Source organism: Mirounga angustirostris, unplaced genomic scaffold (genome assembly GCF_029215605.1).
Source record: "Mirounga angustirostris isolate CCGP_5_RB_7025 unplaced genomic scaffold, mMirAng1.0.hap1 SCAF_4, whole genome shotgun sequence".
NCBI classification, from domain to species: Eukaryota; Metazoa; Chordata; class Mammalia; order Carnivora; family Phocidae; genus Mirounga; species Mirounga angustirostris.
Genome location: NW_026991712.1, coordinates 127989242 through 128003957, shown reverse-complemented (window position 1 = coordinate 128003957; position 14716 = coordinate 127989242). Strand labels below are relative to the sequence as shown.

At 38.2% G+C, this 14716-nt stretch overlaps 1 protein-coding gene across 1 annotated transcript in view; it reads left to right on the top strand.

Annotated features, from left to right (window-relative positions):
* MSH4 (mutS homolog 4) overlaps window positions 1-14716 on the top strand; it is a 93997-nt gene that overhangs the window by 25076 nt on the left and 54205 nt on the right. Inside the window, exon 8 of the mRNA XM_064588969.1 lies at window positions 5966-6033. Coding sequence (XP_064445039.1) covers window positions 5966-6033 — 68 coding nt within the window. The remainder of the gene's footprint in view (window positions 1-5965; window positions 6034-14716) is intronic.

The following is a 14716-nucleotide window of genomic DNA, read 5'->3' as shown; positions in this document are numbered from 1 at the left end:
AGATCTAATTTCCAAATAAGATCACATTCAGATACCAGGGTTTAGGACTTCAAAATATCTTTTTGGGGACACAATTCAACCCCCATAACATAAGGTAAGAGAATTGCCTTTGGCATCTGGCTATTTGTTCACTCGCATGGCAATATAGTTCTCTTCTTAAATCTATAGGAAGGACAGTAGATACGTACTACTCCGAGGCCAGTTCCTGGTTCCTAGCAGTTTGATCTGTCTTTCATACCCCTACTCCCAACCATTCCACATGGTGTTCTGGTACATGAAAATCTAGGAGGCATTGAGCAAGCTACAAAGAAATTATTTTTTTTAAGTTTATTTTTTAGTAATCTCTACACCCAACATGGGGTTCAGACTCACAGCCCTGAGCTCAAGAGTTGCATGCTCCCCGACTAAGCCAGCCAGGTGCCCCACAAAGAGGACATTTTTAATTGTAATCCTTTTCTTGTTCACAGCAACATCTTTTTGGCCGACCTATACCTGGCCTTCCATGTTATACATAAGTGCCTAGAATATGAAGTTATTTAATTATGTAATGTTAGTCAAACTCCAACAGTTGTCATCTTTTTAAACTTTCTGCTACTAAATATGCAGTTGCCCTTCTCTTGCCTGTAGCTAACTGCTCCACCTATGTTCTGGATACTGTCTTTGTACTCATGTGTCTCCTGTATCTTTAATACCTTTCTCTCTTCCTCCTGTCTTTCCCATCTTTGTAAAAAAAAAAAAAAAAAATCTTGCTGGACTTTACCTTCTCCAGCTACCACCTTATTTCTCTCTTCTCCCAATTCATACGTAAACTGGTTGAAAGACAGATTTTCTGTAGTCACTATCTTCTCTTCACAACATTTCAGTCTGCTGCAGTCTTGTTTCTGTGCTCACTGTGTGAGATTCCTCTAGTCAAGGTTACTGTAGCAAATGTTATTGGTTCTTTGTCAAGATCCTCTTGGGTCTGTTTTACCTTTCTGTGTGCCCCTTTTCTTGCTCTGTGTGGCTTTTGCTTCTACTAGCCCACCTGTGGAATCTCATTGGAATCCTGGCCCCAGACTGTTAGAGCATTTTGCTCTCAAGAAGTGTGCCAAAAGTGCCTTGCAGCCCTTAAATCACTGAATGAAGTGGGAATATGAAAATGCTGCTCTTTCTGAAAAATTTTTATTAAAATTCAATTTAGTTAACATATATTGTATTATTAGTTTCATGGGTAGAATTTAGTGATTCATTGGTTGCATATAATATCCCACTGGGGTATTACATTACATCAAGTGCCCTCCTTAATGCCCATCACCCACTCAAAATGGATGAAAGATCTAAATGTGAGACAGGAATCCATCAAAATCCTAGAGGAGAACACAGGCAGCAACTTCTTTGACCTCGACCACAGTAACTTCTTACTAGACATGTCTCTGAAGGCAAGGGAAATGAAAACAAAAAACTATTGGGACTTCATCAGGATAAAAAGCTTTTGCACAGCAAAGAAAACAGTCAACAAAACTAAAAGGCAACCTACAAAAGGGAGAAGATATTTGCAAATGACTTATCAGATAAAGGGCTAGTATCCAAAATCCTTAAAGAACTTATCAAACTTAACACCCCCAAACCAAAAAATCCAGTCAAGAAATGGGCAGAAGACATGAACAGACATTTTTCCAAAGAAGACATCCAAATGGCCAATAGACACATGAAAAAATGCTCCACATCTCTTGGCATCAGGGAAATACAAATCAAAACCACAATAAGATAAAACCCTGCCCTTTTTATATTGGTTTGGTGAAAACCCTGAATATAACTTAAAGTCCAGGATTCTTCTGTAGGATCAGTTGAAGTTACCTTCTATAGGACTTTGCCTGAAATTATACTTTTGTTTGTCTTTTTCCCTTCCCCATCCTTCTCTCTTTTCCTGTTTTCTCTTGGAAGCATATTTTTTAAAAAATTATTTAAATTTTAGTTAACATATAGTGCAATATTAGTTTCAGGAGTAGAGTTCAGTGATTCATCACTTACATACAATACCCAGTGCTCATCACAAGTGCCCTCTTTAATAGCCATCACCATCTAGCCCATCCCCCCACCTACCTCCCTCCATCAACTGTCAGTTTTTCTCTATGGTTAAGAATCTCTTGGGTGGGGCGCCTGGGTGGCTCAGTCAGTTAAGCATCTGCCTTCAGCTCAGGTCATGATCCCAGGGTCCTGGGATTGAGTCCCATATCAGGCTACCTGCTCAGTGGGGAGCCTGCTTCTCCCTCTCTAAAAAAAAAAAAATCCGGTGCCTGGGTGGCTCAGTCGGTTAGGTGTCTGCCTCAGCTCAGGTAATGATTTCAGGGTCCTGGGATGGAGCCCTGCATCAGGCTCCGTGCTCATCACTGGGGAATCTGCTGCTTCTCCCTCTGCTGCTCCCCGCCCCTTCCTGCTTGTGCTCTCTCTCAAATAAAATCTTTAAAAGAATCTCTTATGGTTGGTTTCCCTCTCTCTTTTTTCCCCCCTCCCATATGTTCATCTGTTTTGTTTCTTAAATTTGGAAACACCTTTTTTTTTCCTTAAGTAGGCTCCACATCCTGTGGAGCCCAGTGTGGGGCTTGAACTTACAACCCTGAGATCAAGACCTGAGCTGAGATCAGGAGTTGGACGCTTAAGTGACTGAGCCACCCAGATACCCCTGGAAGCACATTCTTTTTTTTTTTTTTTTTAAAGATTTTTTATTTATTTATCTGAGAGAGAGAAATGGGAGACAGAGAGCATGAGAGGGGGAGGAAACTCATTTCTTTAAAAAGTTTACATGACAGGAAACAACAAATGTTGGCGAGGATGTGGAGAAAGGGGAACTCTTTTACACTCTTGATGGGAATGCAAGCTGATACAGCCACTCTGGAAAACAGTATGGTGGTTCCTAAAGATGTTAAAAATAGAGGTACCCTACAACCCACAATTGCACTACTAGGTATTTACCCCAAAGATACAGATGTAGTGAAAAGAAGGGGCACATTCACCCCAATGTTCATAGCAGCAATGTCCGCAATAACCAAACTGTGGAAGGAGCCGAGATGTCCTTCAACAGACGAATGGATAAAGAAGATGTGGTCCATATATACAATGGAATATTACTCAGCCATCAGAAAGGATGAATACCTACCATTTGCATGGACATGGGTGGAACTGGAGGGTATTACGCTAAGTGAAATAAGTCAAGCAGAGAAAGTCAATTATCATATGGGTTCACTTATTTGTGGAACATAAGGAATAGCACAGAGGACCATAGGCGAAGGGAGGGAAAACTGAATGGGAAGAAATCAGAGAGGGAGACAAACCATGAGAGACTCTGGACTCCAGGAAACAAACTGAGGGTTACAGAAGGGGGGGGGGGTTGGGGGGATGGGGTAGCCAGGTGATGGGTATTAAGGAGGGCACGCGATAAGATGAGCACTGGGTGTTATATGCAACTAATGAATCGTTGAACACTACATTAAAAAAAATAATGATGTATTATATGTTGGCTAATTTAACATAATAAAAAAAAAGTTTACATGAATATCCAGTCAGAACCAACTGGTTATCTCCCTTGAAATGTTATCTATATGGATTTCCAAATAGACCTCAGGACTGTATACAATCTTGGAATGTCCTCAGAAAGCTCTGTCATTGACCAGGTAACAGTAAAAACTTCAGAGTCCTTTCTTTCACATGGAAAAGGAAAAGACTTCTGAGTCTTCTTTAAGGTTTCTATTCCTTTGCTCAGTCCCTAAATGCTAAGCCTCTTCAAAGATATGTCCTAGGTTGTCTTTTTACCCTGTATATTCTTATATGACTTACCTTCCTGCTTTTATAATTATCACTCACATATTCATGACTTCCTAATCTACATCTCATACCCAGATATCTCTACAGACCTTCAGCCCCATCTATCTTATTGCCTACTGAGCACTTTTTTAGATGTTCCTCAACCATTTCAAATTCAGTGTTCCCAAACTGTGCTATCTTCCTTCTAAGTCAGTCTTCCTGATTTCAGTGAAGAGCTCTACATCCAACCTCTACTGAGCCAGATACCTGGAAGTCATTCTTTTTTTTTTTAATTTTTAAAAAAGATTTTATTTATTTATTTGACAGAGCACAAGCAGGGAGAGCAACAGGCAGAGGGAGAGGGAGAAGCAGACTCCTTATATGACTTACCTTCCTGGTTTTATAATTAGCACAGGATCCACAGATAATATTTCAGTTCTTTTTTTTTTTTTACATTTATTTATTATTTATGTAATCTCTGCACTCAGTGTGGGGCTTGAACTAATGACCCCAAGATCAAGAGTCGCATGCTTTGCCGACTGAGCCAGCTGGGTGCCCTGATAATATTTCAGTTCTATATTAAGGAAATGGGTAGGATTTTGACAACAGGAGAACCCTAGAAATGATATTTGAGACAAAGGGAACATGCCTCTGCAAGGTATGCTGATGCACATAGGGCGACAACACTTTTTTTGGTTGTAGTTGCTGGGATAAATATCTGATATGAGTGCCATTGGCTGTGATCTTGAGCAGTCATTATTTTCTAGGGAACACTTGTTTTTCTGGGAAATTGGGGAAGATAGAGTTAACATAAGCTTCTGCAGTTTTATTTAATGTTGATATGAAAGAGCTTGCTGTATTTAAGGCATGGCCAGTAGTTACTTATGATTTGAAGCCTTGAGGAATGGCAGGAAATGAGGATTGGGGCTAGCTTGTGAAGGGCTTTTATATAATGGTAAGAAATTTGGGATTTTATCCTGCAAATAATAGGGAGCTGATGATTTTAAATCAGGAGAGTAATATGATCAAACCCTTATTTTAGAAACATTATTCTGGTTGTTATGATAGGCTTAGGTAAGGGAAGAAGAAGAGACCAAAAAAGAAAGAGGCCAATCTATATGAGGGCTTAGGAGAGTCTGGTTAGTGGAATCACATGTAAAATGTCACAATAGTATTATGTCTTATTGAACAGTATAATTTATATTACAGTCTATTTACTGTGATTTTTCAACATAGCTTTAATATAGCTAATTACTATAGAAGCAGCAAATTAGAAAGGGACAGAGTTGTAGAGGTAGGCAAACTGAAAAATACCACAAGATACTTGGCAGTTTGAACAGGAAGAAAGTGACATAAAATTTTTATCTTTTTGGTTTTTTTTTTTAACAGTGTAGCAGGTTGGATCCATTTTGTGAAAGTATCAGTAAGTCTACACAAAAGCTTTGAGGTCACATGTTTCAGTGATGATAATAGTCATGAGTTATTAAGAAACAGTTACTATAGTTTACTGTATTTTAAGTACGAGGAAATGGAGTTCATCCTTAAAAGGTCTGTTAAATGGCAAAATTAAAAAAAAACTGGAGATATTTAAAAGGCATAGATTACAATTATCTATGAATTTATTTTTGTAGAAAACTTTAAGCTGGAAAATGAGTTGAGAAGAACAAAAGAACAGTTTTGAGCTCTAGTGTGTGCAAGGTACTTTACATATATTATCTCCCTTACTCCTCACAACAATCCTAGGAGGTAGATGTTACTATCCACATTTAAAAAATGAAAACAACCAAAGTTCAGAGAAAATAGGTAAATTCTGGTAGGCTACATGGTTAGTGGTTGAACTGGATTTTTAAACTAATCTTAAGTATCAGGAAGAAAAGTTACAGATCAAAAAGGTGGGAAGAAAATTATAATAACATCTAAAAGCCAGAGAAGTAAGTTTTTAGAAGGAAAGGGTGATCAACAGTGTCAGATTTTGAAGACAGAATATAACGAATAAAATTAAGAAAAGACCATTAAAATTTATTGTTTTATTCCTGACACATGTAAGATAGATAAAGACGATTAAAACAAGTAATGTTTGTAGGTAGAACTGTTCTATTTTATTATTTGAGAATAATACTTTACATAGTTTATATTTTGAACTGTAACACAAAGTTTAAATGCACATGTTTTTTGTTTGTTTCAGTTATATCAAGATTTCTTGATACAGAGCAGCTTCTTTCTGTTTTAGTCCAAATTCCAAAGCAAGACACGGTATGTATGTATATATTATATGTTATTATACTTTATATGATATAATTTGTCTTAATGTGATATAACAATTAGAAAATATAAAAATATTTTGGAAAAGTACTTCATTATTAATACCTGGAACATTTTTATGCCTTTTAAAGGAAACATTTTTTCCCAATTTCCTATTATATGTTATAGTAAAAATTAAAAGTTTCTTAATTGAGGAATTGGCATATTTTCATTAATCAAATATTTACTTAAAAAGTTTATAATCTTTTTAAAACTTAGATTATAATTTTTGCTTAATAAATAACTAGATAAAAATTATCTTAGATCCAAAGATTATGGGTGCTTCTTAAAAGTGAACATTATGTAAAGTTTGATTAGCCTTCAAATCTGCTTAAACTTTAAGATGAAACAGTGTCTTTGGATATTTTTCAAAATTAAATACTTAGTGCTTATAGGCACATCCTGTAAAAAAAAGTGATAGATGGTTTTTATTCTTCTCTTTAAGGTGAATTGAAAAATATTTACTTTAATGAAATACACACATATTTTTGCTCATATGCTTAAAAAGGAAAAGAGTTTTGTACATCAGTAGAGTTTGATTTAAAATTTGATTACTTTGCAAATCCATTGAAATCTATGCTTCAGAACTCTTTCTTTATTGTAGAGATAACACTCTTTAGGTTCATTTATAATAAAAACATCATCCGACGGATGGAAAAGCTTTGGCTGTTGGATAGGCACAGAACTAGAAGTTTTCTTAAATAATTGAAATACCTTGTAATAATTCAATATATACAAGTGGGAATTAGCCAAAAACAACTGATGTCTGGAACAAAATTAATTACATTCGTAACATGAGTTTGAAAGTATTCCTCCTCTTTAACTTTCTAGAACAGTTTGTGTAGAACTGGTTTTATTTATCCCTTAAATGTTTGGTAGAATTCACAAATGAAGCTATTAGAACGTGGGATTTTCTTTCTAGGGAGGTTTTCGACTGTAAATCCACCTTATTAAACAGATATGGTGCTATTCAGATTACCTCTTTCTCATTGAATGAGCTTTCGTAGATTGTGTCTTTCAAAGAATTTGTCATTTCACCCAACTTGTTGAATTTATTGGCATTACATTGTTCCTAATAAACTCCTTATTATCCTTTTTATATTTGTAAAACTTGCAGTGATATATTCTTATTCTTGATGTTGGTAATTTAATATTCTCTCTTTTTTTTTTCTTAGTCATTCTGGCTAGAGGTTATCAATTTTCTTGGTGTTTTCAAGAAACCAATTTTTGATTTAATTGATTTCGTCTTCTTTTCTTGTTCTCCATTTTGTGGATTTCTTTTATCAGTCTTTTTTTTTTTTTTGAGCAAATATTTGTTTGTTTGTTTGCTTGTTTTCTTCCAAGTTTTTATTTCAATTCCAGTTAGGTAATATACAGTGTAATATTAGTTTCAGGTGTGCAATATAATGATTCAACACTTCTGTACAACACCCAGTGCTCATCACAAGTGTACTCCTTAATCCCCATTACCCATTTAACCCATTACCCACCAACCTCCCCTCTAGTAATCCTCAGGTCTCTACAGTTAAGAGTCTGTTTTCTGGTTTGCTTCTCTCTCTCTCTCTCTCTTTTTCTTTCCTCTGCTTACTCTGTGCTTAGTTTGCTCTTCTTTCTCAGGATTCTGAAGGTAGAAGCTGAGATGATCGATTTGAGACCTTTTTTTCTTTTCTAATATAGTCATTTAGTGCTATAAATTTCCCTCTGAGTAATGCTTTAGCTATATTACACAATTTTTAAAAACTAATTTATTTGAGAGAGAGTGAGCAAGTGAAAGAGAGAGACAGAGAGCACAAATAGGGAAAGGCAGAAGCAGACTCCCCACTGAGCAGGGAGCCCAATGTGGGGCTCCATCCCAGGACCCTGGGATCATGACTTGAGCCGAAGGGAGATGCTTAACTGACTGAGCCACCCAGGCACCCCTATATTTCACAATTTTTGATATGTTGTGTTTGTCATTCAAAAAAGTTAAAAATATCTTCTAATTTCATTTTTAATTTCTTCTTTGACATGGGTTATTTAGAAGTGTGTTATTTAATTTCCAGTATTTGGGAATTTTCCAGGTATCTTTCTATTACAGATCTCTAATTTAATTCCATTGTGGTCAAGGACATATGTTGTCTGATACGGATCCTTTGAGCTTTATTGACTCTTGTTTTTATGGCCCAGAATATGATCTGTCTTGGAAATGTTCCATGTATACTTGAAAACAATGTATATTTTACTGTTGTTGCATGGAATTTTCCATGAATATCAGTTAGTTCAAGTTGACTGATAATATTCTTCAAGTTTTTTTATTTCTTTTAAGATTTATTTATTTATTTATTTATTTTTAAAGATTTATTTATTTAGTTTAGAGAGGGGAGCAGGGAGAGAGTGCATGAGTTGGGGAAGAGGGAGAGAAGCAGACTCCCTACTGAGCACAGAGCCCAATGAGGAGCTCAGTCCCATGACCCCAAGATCATGACCTGAGCTGAAATCAAGAGTTGGTCACTTAACCAACTGAGCCACCCAGGAGCCCCGTTTTATTTATTTTAGAGAGAGAGAGAGAGCGCAAGAGAGTATAAATGAGGGGAGGGGCAGAGGGAGAGGGAGAGAGAATCTCAAGCAGATTTCCTGCTGAGCGCAGAGCCGGTTGTGGGGCTCAATATGACAACCCTGAGATCATGACTTGAGCCAAAATCAAGAGTCAGACATTTAACCGACTGAGCCATCCAGGTGCCCCTCTTCAAGTCTTCTATATATTTATTGTTTTTTTTTGTCTATTTATTCTATCAGTTATTGAGAGAGGGATGCTGACAACTCCAACTATAATTGTGGATTTGTCTATTTCTCTTAGAAGTTCTCTTTTTAATAGTGGACACTCTGTGTATACTAATTTGCATATGTAAGTTCAAAATCATTTGCATACATAAAGTTCAAAATCATTTTCCTCCTCCCTCAATCATTTTTTTTTCTTTTTCAAGTTTTTATTTAAATTCTAGTTAGTTAACATACAGTGTAGTATTAGTTTCAGGTGTTGAATTTAATGATTCATCACTTACATACAATACCTAGTGCTTATCACAAGTGCCTTCCTTAATACCCACCACCCATTTAACTCATCCCCCTGCCTACCTCCCCTCCAGTAACTCTCAGTATTTTCTCTATAGTTAAGAGTCTGTTTTATGGTTTGCCTTTTTTTTCCTCTCTGTGTTCATCTGTTTTGTTTCTTAAATTTCACATAAGAGTGAAGTCATACGGTATTTGTCTTTCTCTGACTATTTCACTTAGCATAATACACTCTAGCTCCAACCATGTTGTTGTCAATAGCAAGATTTCATTCTTTCTTTATGGCTGAGTAATATTCTACTGTGTGTTTGTTTATATACACATATACATACCAACTCTTTTTTTTATTATGTTATGTTAATCACCATACATTACATCATTAGTTTTTGATGTAGTGTTCCATGATTCATTGTTTGCATATAACACCCAGTGCTCCATGCAGAACATGCCCTCTTTAATACCCATCACCAGGCTAACCTATCCCCCCACCTTGCTCCCCTCTAGAACCCTCAGTTTGTTTTTCAGAGTCCATAGTCTCTCATGGTTCGTCTCCCCCTCCGATTTCCCCCGTTCATTCTTCCCCTCCTGCTATTTTCTTCTTCTTTTTTTTTTTTAACATATAATGTATTATTTGTTTCAGAGGTACAGGTCTGTGATTCAACAATCTTACACAATTCACAGTGCTCACCATAGCACATTCCCCAATGTCTATCACCCAGCCATCCCATCCCTCCCACCCCCCACCACTCCAGCAATCCTCAGTTTGTTTCCTGAGATTAAGAATTCCCCATATCAGTGAGGTCATATAATACATGTCTTTCTCTGATTTATTTCGCTTAGCATCATATCCACCAGTTCCATCCACCTCATTGCAAATGGCAAGATTTCATTCCTTTTGATGGCTGCATAATATTCCATTGTATGTATATACCACATCTTCTTTATCCATTCATCTGTCGATGGACATCTTGGCTCTTTCCACAGTTTGGCTATTGTGGACATTGCTGCTATAAACATTGGGGTGCACATACCCCTTCAGATCCCTACATTTGTATCTTTGGGGTAAACACCCAGTAATGCAATTGCTGGATCGTATGGTAGCTCTATGTTCAACTTTTTGAGGAACCTCCATACTGTTTTCCAGAGTGGCTGCACCACCTTGCATTCTCACCAACAGTGTAGGAGGGTTCCCCTTTCTCCACATCCCCACCAACATCTGTCGTTTCCTGACTTGTTAATTTTAGCCATTCTGACTGGTGTGAGATGGTATCTCATTGAGGTTTTGATTTGGATTTCCCTGATGCTGAGTGATGTTGAGCACTTTTTCATGTGTCTGTTGGCCATTTGGATGTCTTCTTTGCAGATATGTCTGTTCATGTCTTCTGCCCATTTCTTGATTGGATCATTTGTTCTTTGGGTGTTGAGTTTGACAAGTTCTTTATAGATTTTGGATACTAGCCCTTTATCTGATATGTCATTTGCAAATATCTTCTCCCATTCTGTAGGTTGTCTTTTAGTTTTGTTGATTGTTTCTTTTGCTGTGCAGAACCTTCTTATCTTGATGAAGTTCCAGTAGTTTATTTCTGCTTTTGTTTCCCTTGCTTCAGGAGATATATCTAGCAAGACGTTGCTATGGCCGAGGTCAAAGAGATTGCTGCCTGTGTTCTCCTCTAGGATTTTGATGGATTCCTGTCTCACATTTAGGTCTTTCATTCATTTTGAGTTTATCTTTGTGTATGGTGTAAGAAGGTGGCCCAGTTTCATTCTTTTGCATGTGGCTGTCTAATTTTCCCAACACCATTTGTTGAAGAGACTGTCCTTTTTCCATTGGATATTCTTTCCTGCTTTGCTGAAGCTTGGTTGACCATAGAGTTCAGAGTCCACTTCTGGGTTCTCTGTTCTGTTCCACTGATCTATGTGTCTGTTTGTGTGCCAGTTCCATACCATTTTGACCACTACAGCTTTGTAATATAGCTTGAAGTCCAGAATTGTGATGCCACCAGCTTTGGTTTTCTTTTTCAACATTCCTTTTGCTATTTGGGGTCTTTGTGTTTCCATACAAATTTTAGGATTGTTTGTTCTAGCTCTGTGAAAAATGTTGATAGTATTTTGATAGGGATTGCATTAAATGTGTAGATTGCTTTGGGTAGTATAGACATTTTAACAATTTTTATTCTTCCAATCTATGAGCCAGGGAATGTTTTTCCAATTCTGTGTGTCTTTCATCAGTGTTTTATAGTTTTCAGAGTACAATCCTTTACCTTTTGGTTAGGTTTATTCCTACGTATCTTATGGTTTTTGGTGCAGTTGTTAATGGGATCAGTTCCTTGATTTCTCTTTCTTCTGCTTCATTGTTAGTGTATAGAAATGCAGCTAACTTCTGTGCATTGATTTTATATCCTGTGACTTTGCTGAATTCTTATACGAGTTCTAATAATTTTTGGGTGGAGTCTTTTGGGTCTTTGGGTTTTCTACAAGATAGAGAATCATGTTGTCTGTGAAGAGTGAGAGTTTGACTTCTTCTTTGCCAATTTGATGCCTTTTTTTTATTCTTCTTGTCTGATTGCTGAGGCTAGGACTTCCAGTACTGTGTTGAACAACAGAGGTGAGAGAGGACATCTCTGTCATGTTCCTGATCTTAGCGGAAAAGCTCTCCCCATTGAGAATGATATTCACTGTGGGATTTTCATGCTTTTATGACATTGAGGTATGTTCTCTCTCCATCCCTACACTGTGGAGAGTTTTAATCAAGACGGGATGCTGTGGGGCGCCTAGGTGGCTCAGTTGGTTAAGCGACTGCCTTCAGCTCAGGTCATGATCCCAGGGTCCTGGGATCGAGTCCTGCATCGGGCTCCCTGCTCTGCGGGGAGCCTGCTTCTCCCTCTCCCACTCCCCCTGCTTGTGTTCCCTCTCTCGCTGTGTCTCTCTCTGTCAAATAAATAAATAAAATCTTTAAGGAAAAAAAAAAAAAAAGAAGAGATGCTGTATTTCGTTAAATGCTTTTTCTGCATCTATCGAGAAGATCATATGGTTCTTGTCCTTTCTTTTATTAATGTTGATTGATTTGATTGATTTGGGGATATCAAACCACCCTTGCATCCCAGAAATAAATCCCACTTGGTCATGTTGAATAATCCTTTTAATGTACTTTGGATCCTATTGGCTAGTATCTTGGTGAGTCCAAAACACTTTGGATAAAAACTGTTAGAACTTCAAAGAGAAGGGATAATGAATTAAAATGGCAGTGTAGTCGGAGGACCCTCTGCTTTCCTTGTCCTTCAAAAACAGCTACATATCTATCAAATCATTCTGAATACTCAAGAAATCAATCTGACGACTGATAGAACATACTGCACAACTGGATGGAGAGAAGAAGCTCCTTAGAGGAAGGTAGGAAGTACGGAACCATTGTTTGGGAGAGAAAAAGGTCGCAGGTGCTGTGGAGGGAAGGGAGCCCTTGTCACAAAAAGTTAAGAGACAGTGGAGTACACAGGGATAAACACAAAGAGAACACTTCCCCAAAGCCATTGGCTGGGAAAGCAAAAGGGGCTGAATTTCATGAGTTTTTGCACCTAGCAGGGCTCAAAGACTGGAGTTTTAGAGGTTCCCAGTTTTGGGTGGGATAGAGACCCGAGGAAGCTGTCCTACTCCTGGAGAAGAGGCATGCAAACAACCCAGGGACAAACTGCATAATCTGAGGAGTGCCTAAGGGGCCTGGGGAGAGATTGCTTGTACTTTTTGGAGAGCGTCTGTGAGAGGCAGCATTGCTTCTCTGGGGACAAAAGAACCAGCAGGCACCATTTTCCTCTCCCACCCTTAAGCATAGGTGTAGAGACACCTGCTGAGGGTGGCTAACCTGGACACTGGCTCTTTGCTGTGCTTTACTCCAAAATCCACATTTCTGCACTCTGGCGCAACTGCCCTTCAGGGTCAGTCCCAGTGCAGTGAGACCCTTTTCCCACAGGAAAAGAGAAGATCTCTGTCACACCAGGTACCTGAAGTTTGGAATTTTAAAATTCAGCAGTCCTGGCTAGGGTAGAGCTCAAGGTGTGCTGTGCTGCTCCACGCAGGCACGTGACCCAAAGACCGTCAGTGTGAAATCAGTGATCTAAAAAATACCTGTGACACACAAGGGGAAATTACTCGCTCCTCTGAAAGCAGTAAGCATGGACTCCTCTCTCCAGGGACAAAGGAGCAGATTGGCACCATTTCCCACCACCAACCCCTCAGCATAAACCAACTTCAGTAAATAGCACAGCACCAACAATGGCTGCCTAACCTGCTTACCTCAAGTCCTACCCCTGTGCGCTCTGCTGGGACTGCTTTTCTCAGGCAAGTGTGCCTAACAACCCTCCCCCAGAAGACCATCTCAAACCTCCACACACACCATTTCTCCTGACTACAAGAGTTCTGCAAAGCTTCAGTTCTAGTGGAAATAGAATATGACATAGAATTATGGAAAGTAATGAAGCTGAACAAAAGAGAAAAAAATTTTTTTTTCTTTTTTTTTTTTAAAGATTTTATTTATTTGACAGAGAGACAGCGAGAGCAGGAACACAAGCAGGGGGAGTGGGAGAGGGAGAAGCAGGCTTCCCGCTGAGCAGGGAGCCCGATGTGGGACTCGATCCCAGGACCCTGGGATCATGACCTGAGCTGAAGGCAGACGCTTAACGACTGAGCCACCCAGGCACCCAAGAGAAAAAAATTTTGATCATGAAAGTAGATGTAGGAAACTCAGTGACTCCATCAAACGTAATAACATTCATATCATAGGAGTCCCAGAAGAAAAAGAGAGAGGAAACGGAGCAGAAGGTTTATTTGAAGAAATTATAGCTGAAAACTTCCCTAACCTGGGGAAGGAAGCAGACATCCAAATCCACGAGGCACAGAGACTCCCATCAGAATTGACAAAAGCAGGTCAACACCAAGACACATTGTAGTTAAATTTGCAAAATATACTAATAAAGAAAAAATCCTAAAAGCAACAAGACATAAGAAAAGAAGTCCCTAACTTACAAGGGAGGACCAATAAGGTTATCAACATGTCTTCCACGGAAACCTGGCAGGCAAGAAGGGAGTGACATGATCTATTCAATGTGCTCATTGGGAAAAATATGCAGCCAAGAATACTCTGTCTCACAAGGCTATCATTCAGAATAGAAGGATAGACAGTTTCCCAGAAAAATAAAAACTGAAGGAGTTTGTTACCACTAGACCAGCTTAAAGGGGACTCTGAGTGGGAAGGAAAGGCCAAAAACAACAAAGACTAGAAAAGAACAGAGAAAATTTCCAGAAACAACAAAACAAATAATAAAATGGCACTAAATACATATCTGTCAGTAATTACTCTGAATGCAAATGGACTAAATGCTCTAATCAGAAGACATAGTGTGTCAGAATGGATAAAAAAACAAAATCCATCTATATGTTGCCTACAAGAGACTCATTTTAGATCTAAAAACATCTGCATATTGAAAATGAGGGGATGGAGAAACATTTATCACACAAATGGATGTCAAAAAAAAGCCAGAGTAGCCATACTTATATCAAACTAGATTTTAAGCCAAAGACTGTAACAAGAGATGAA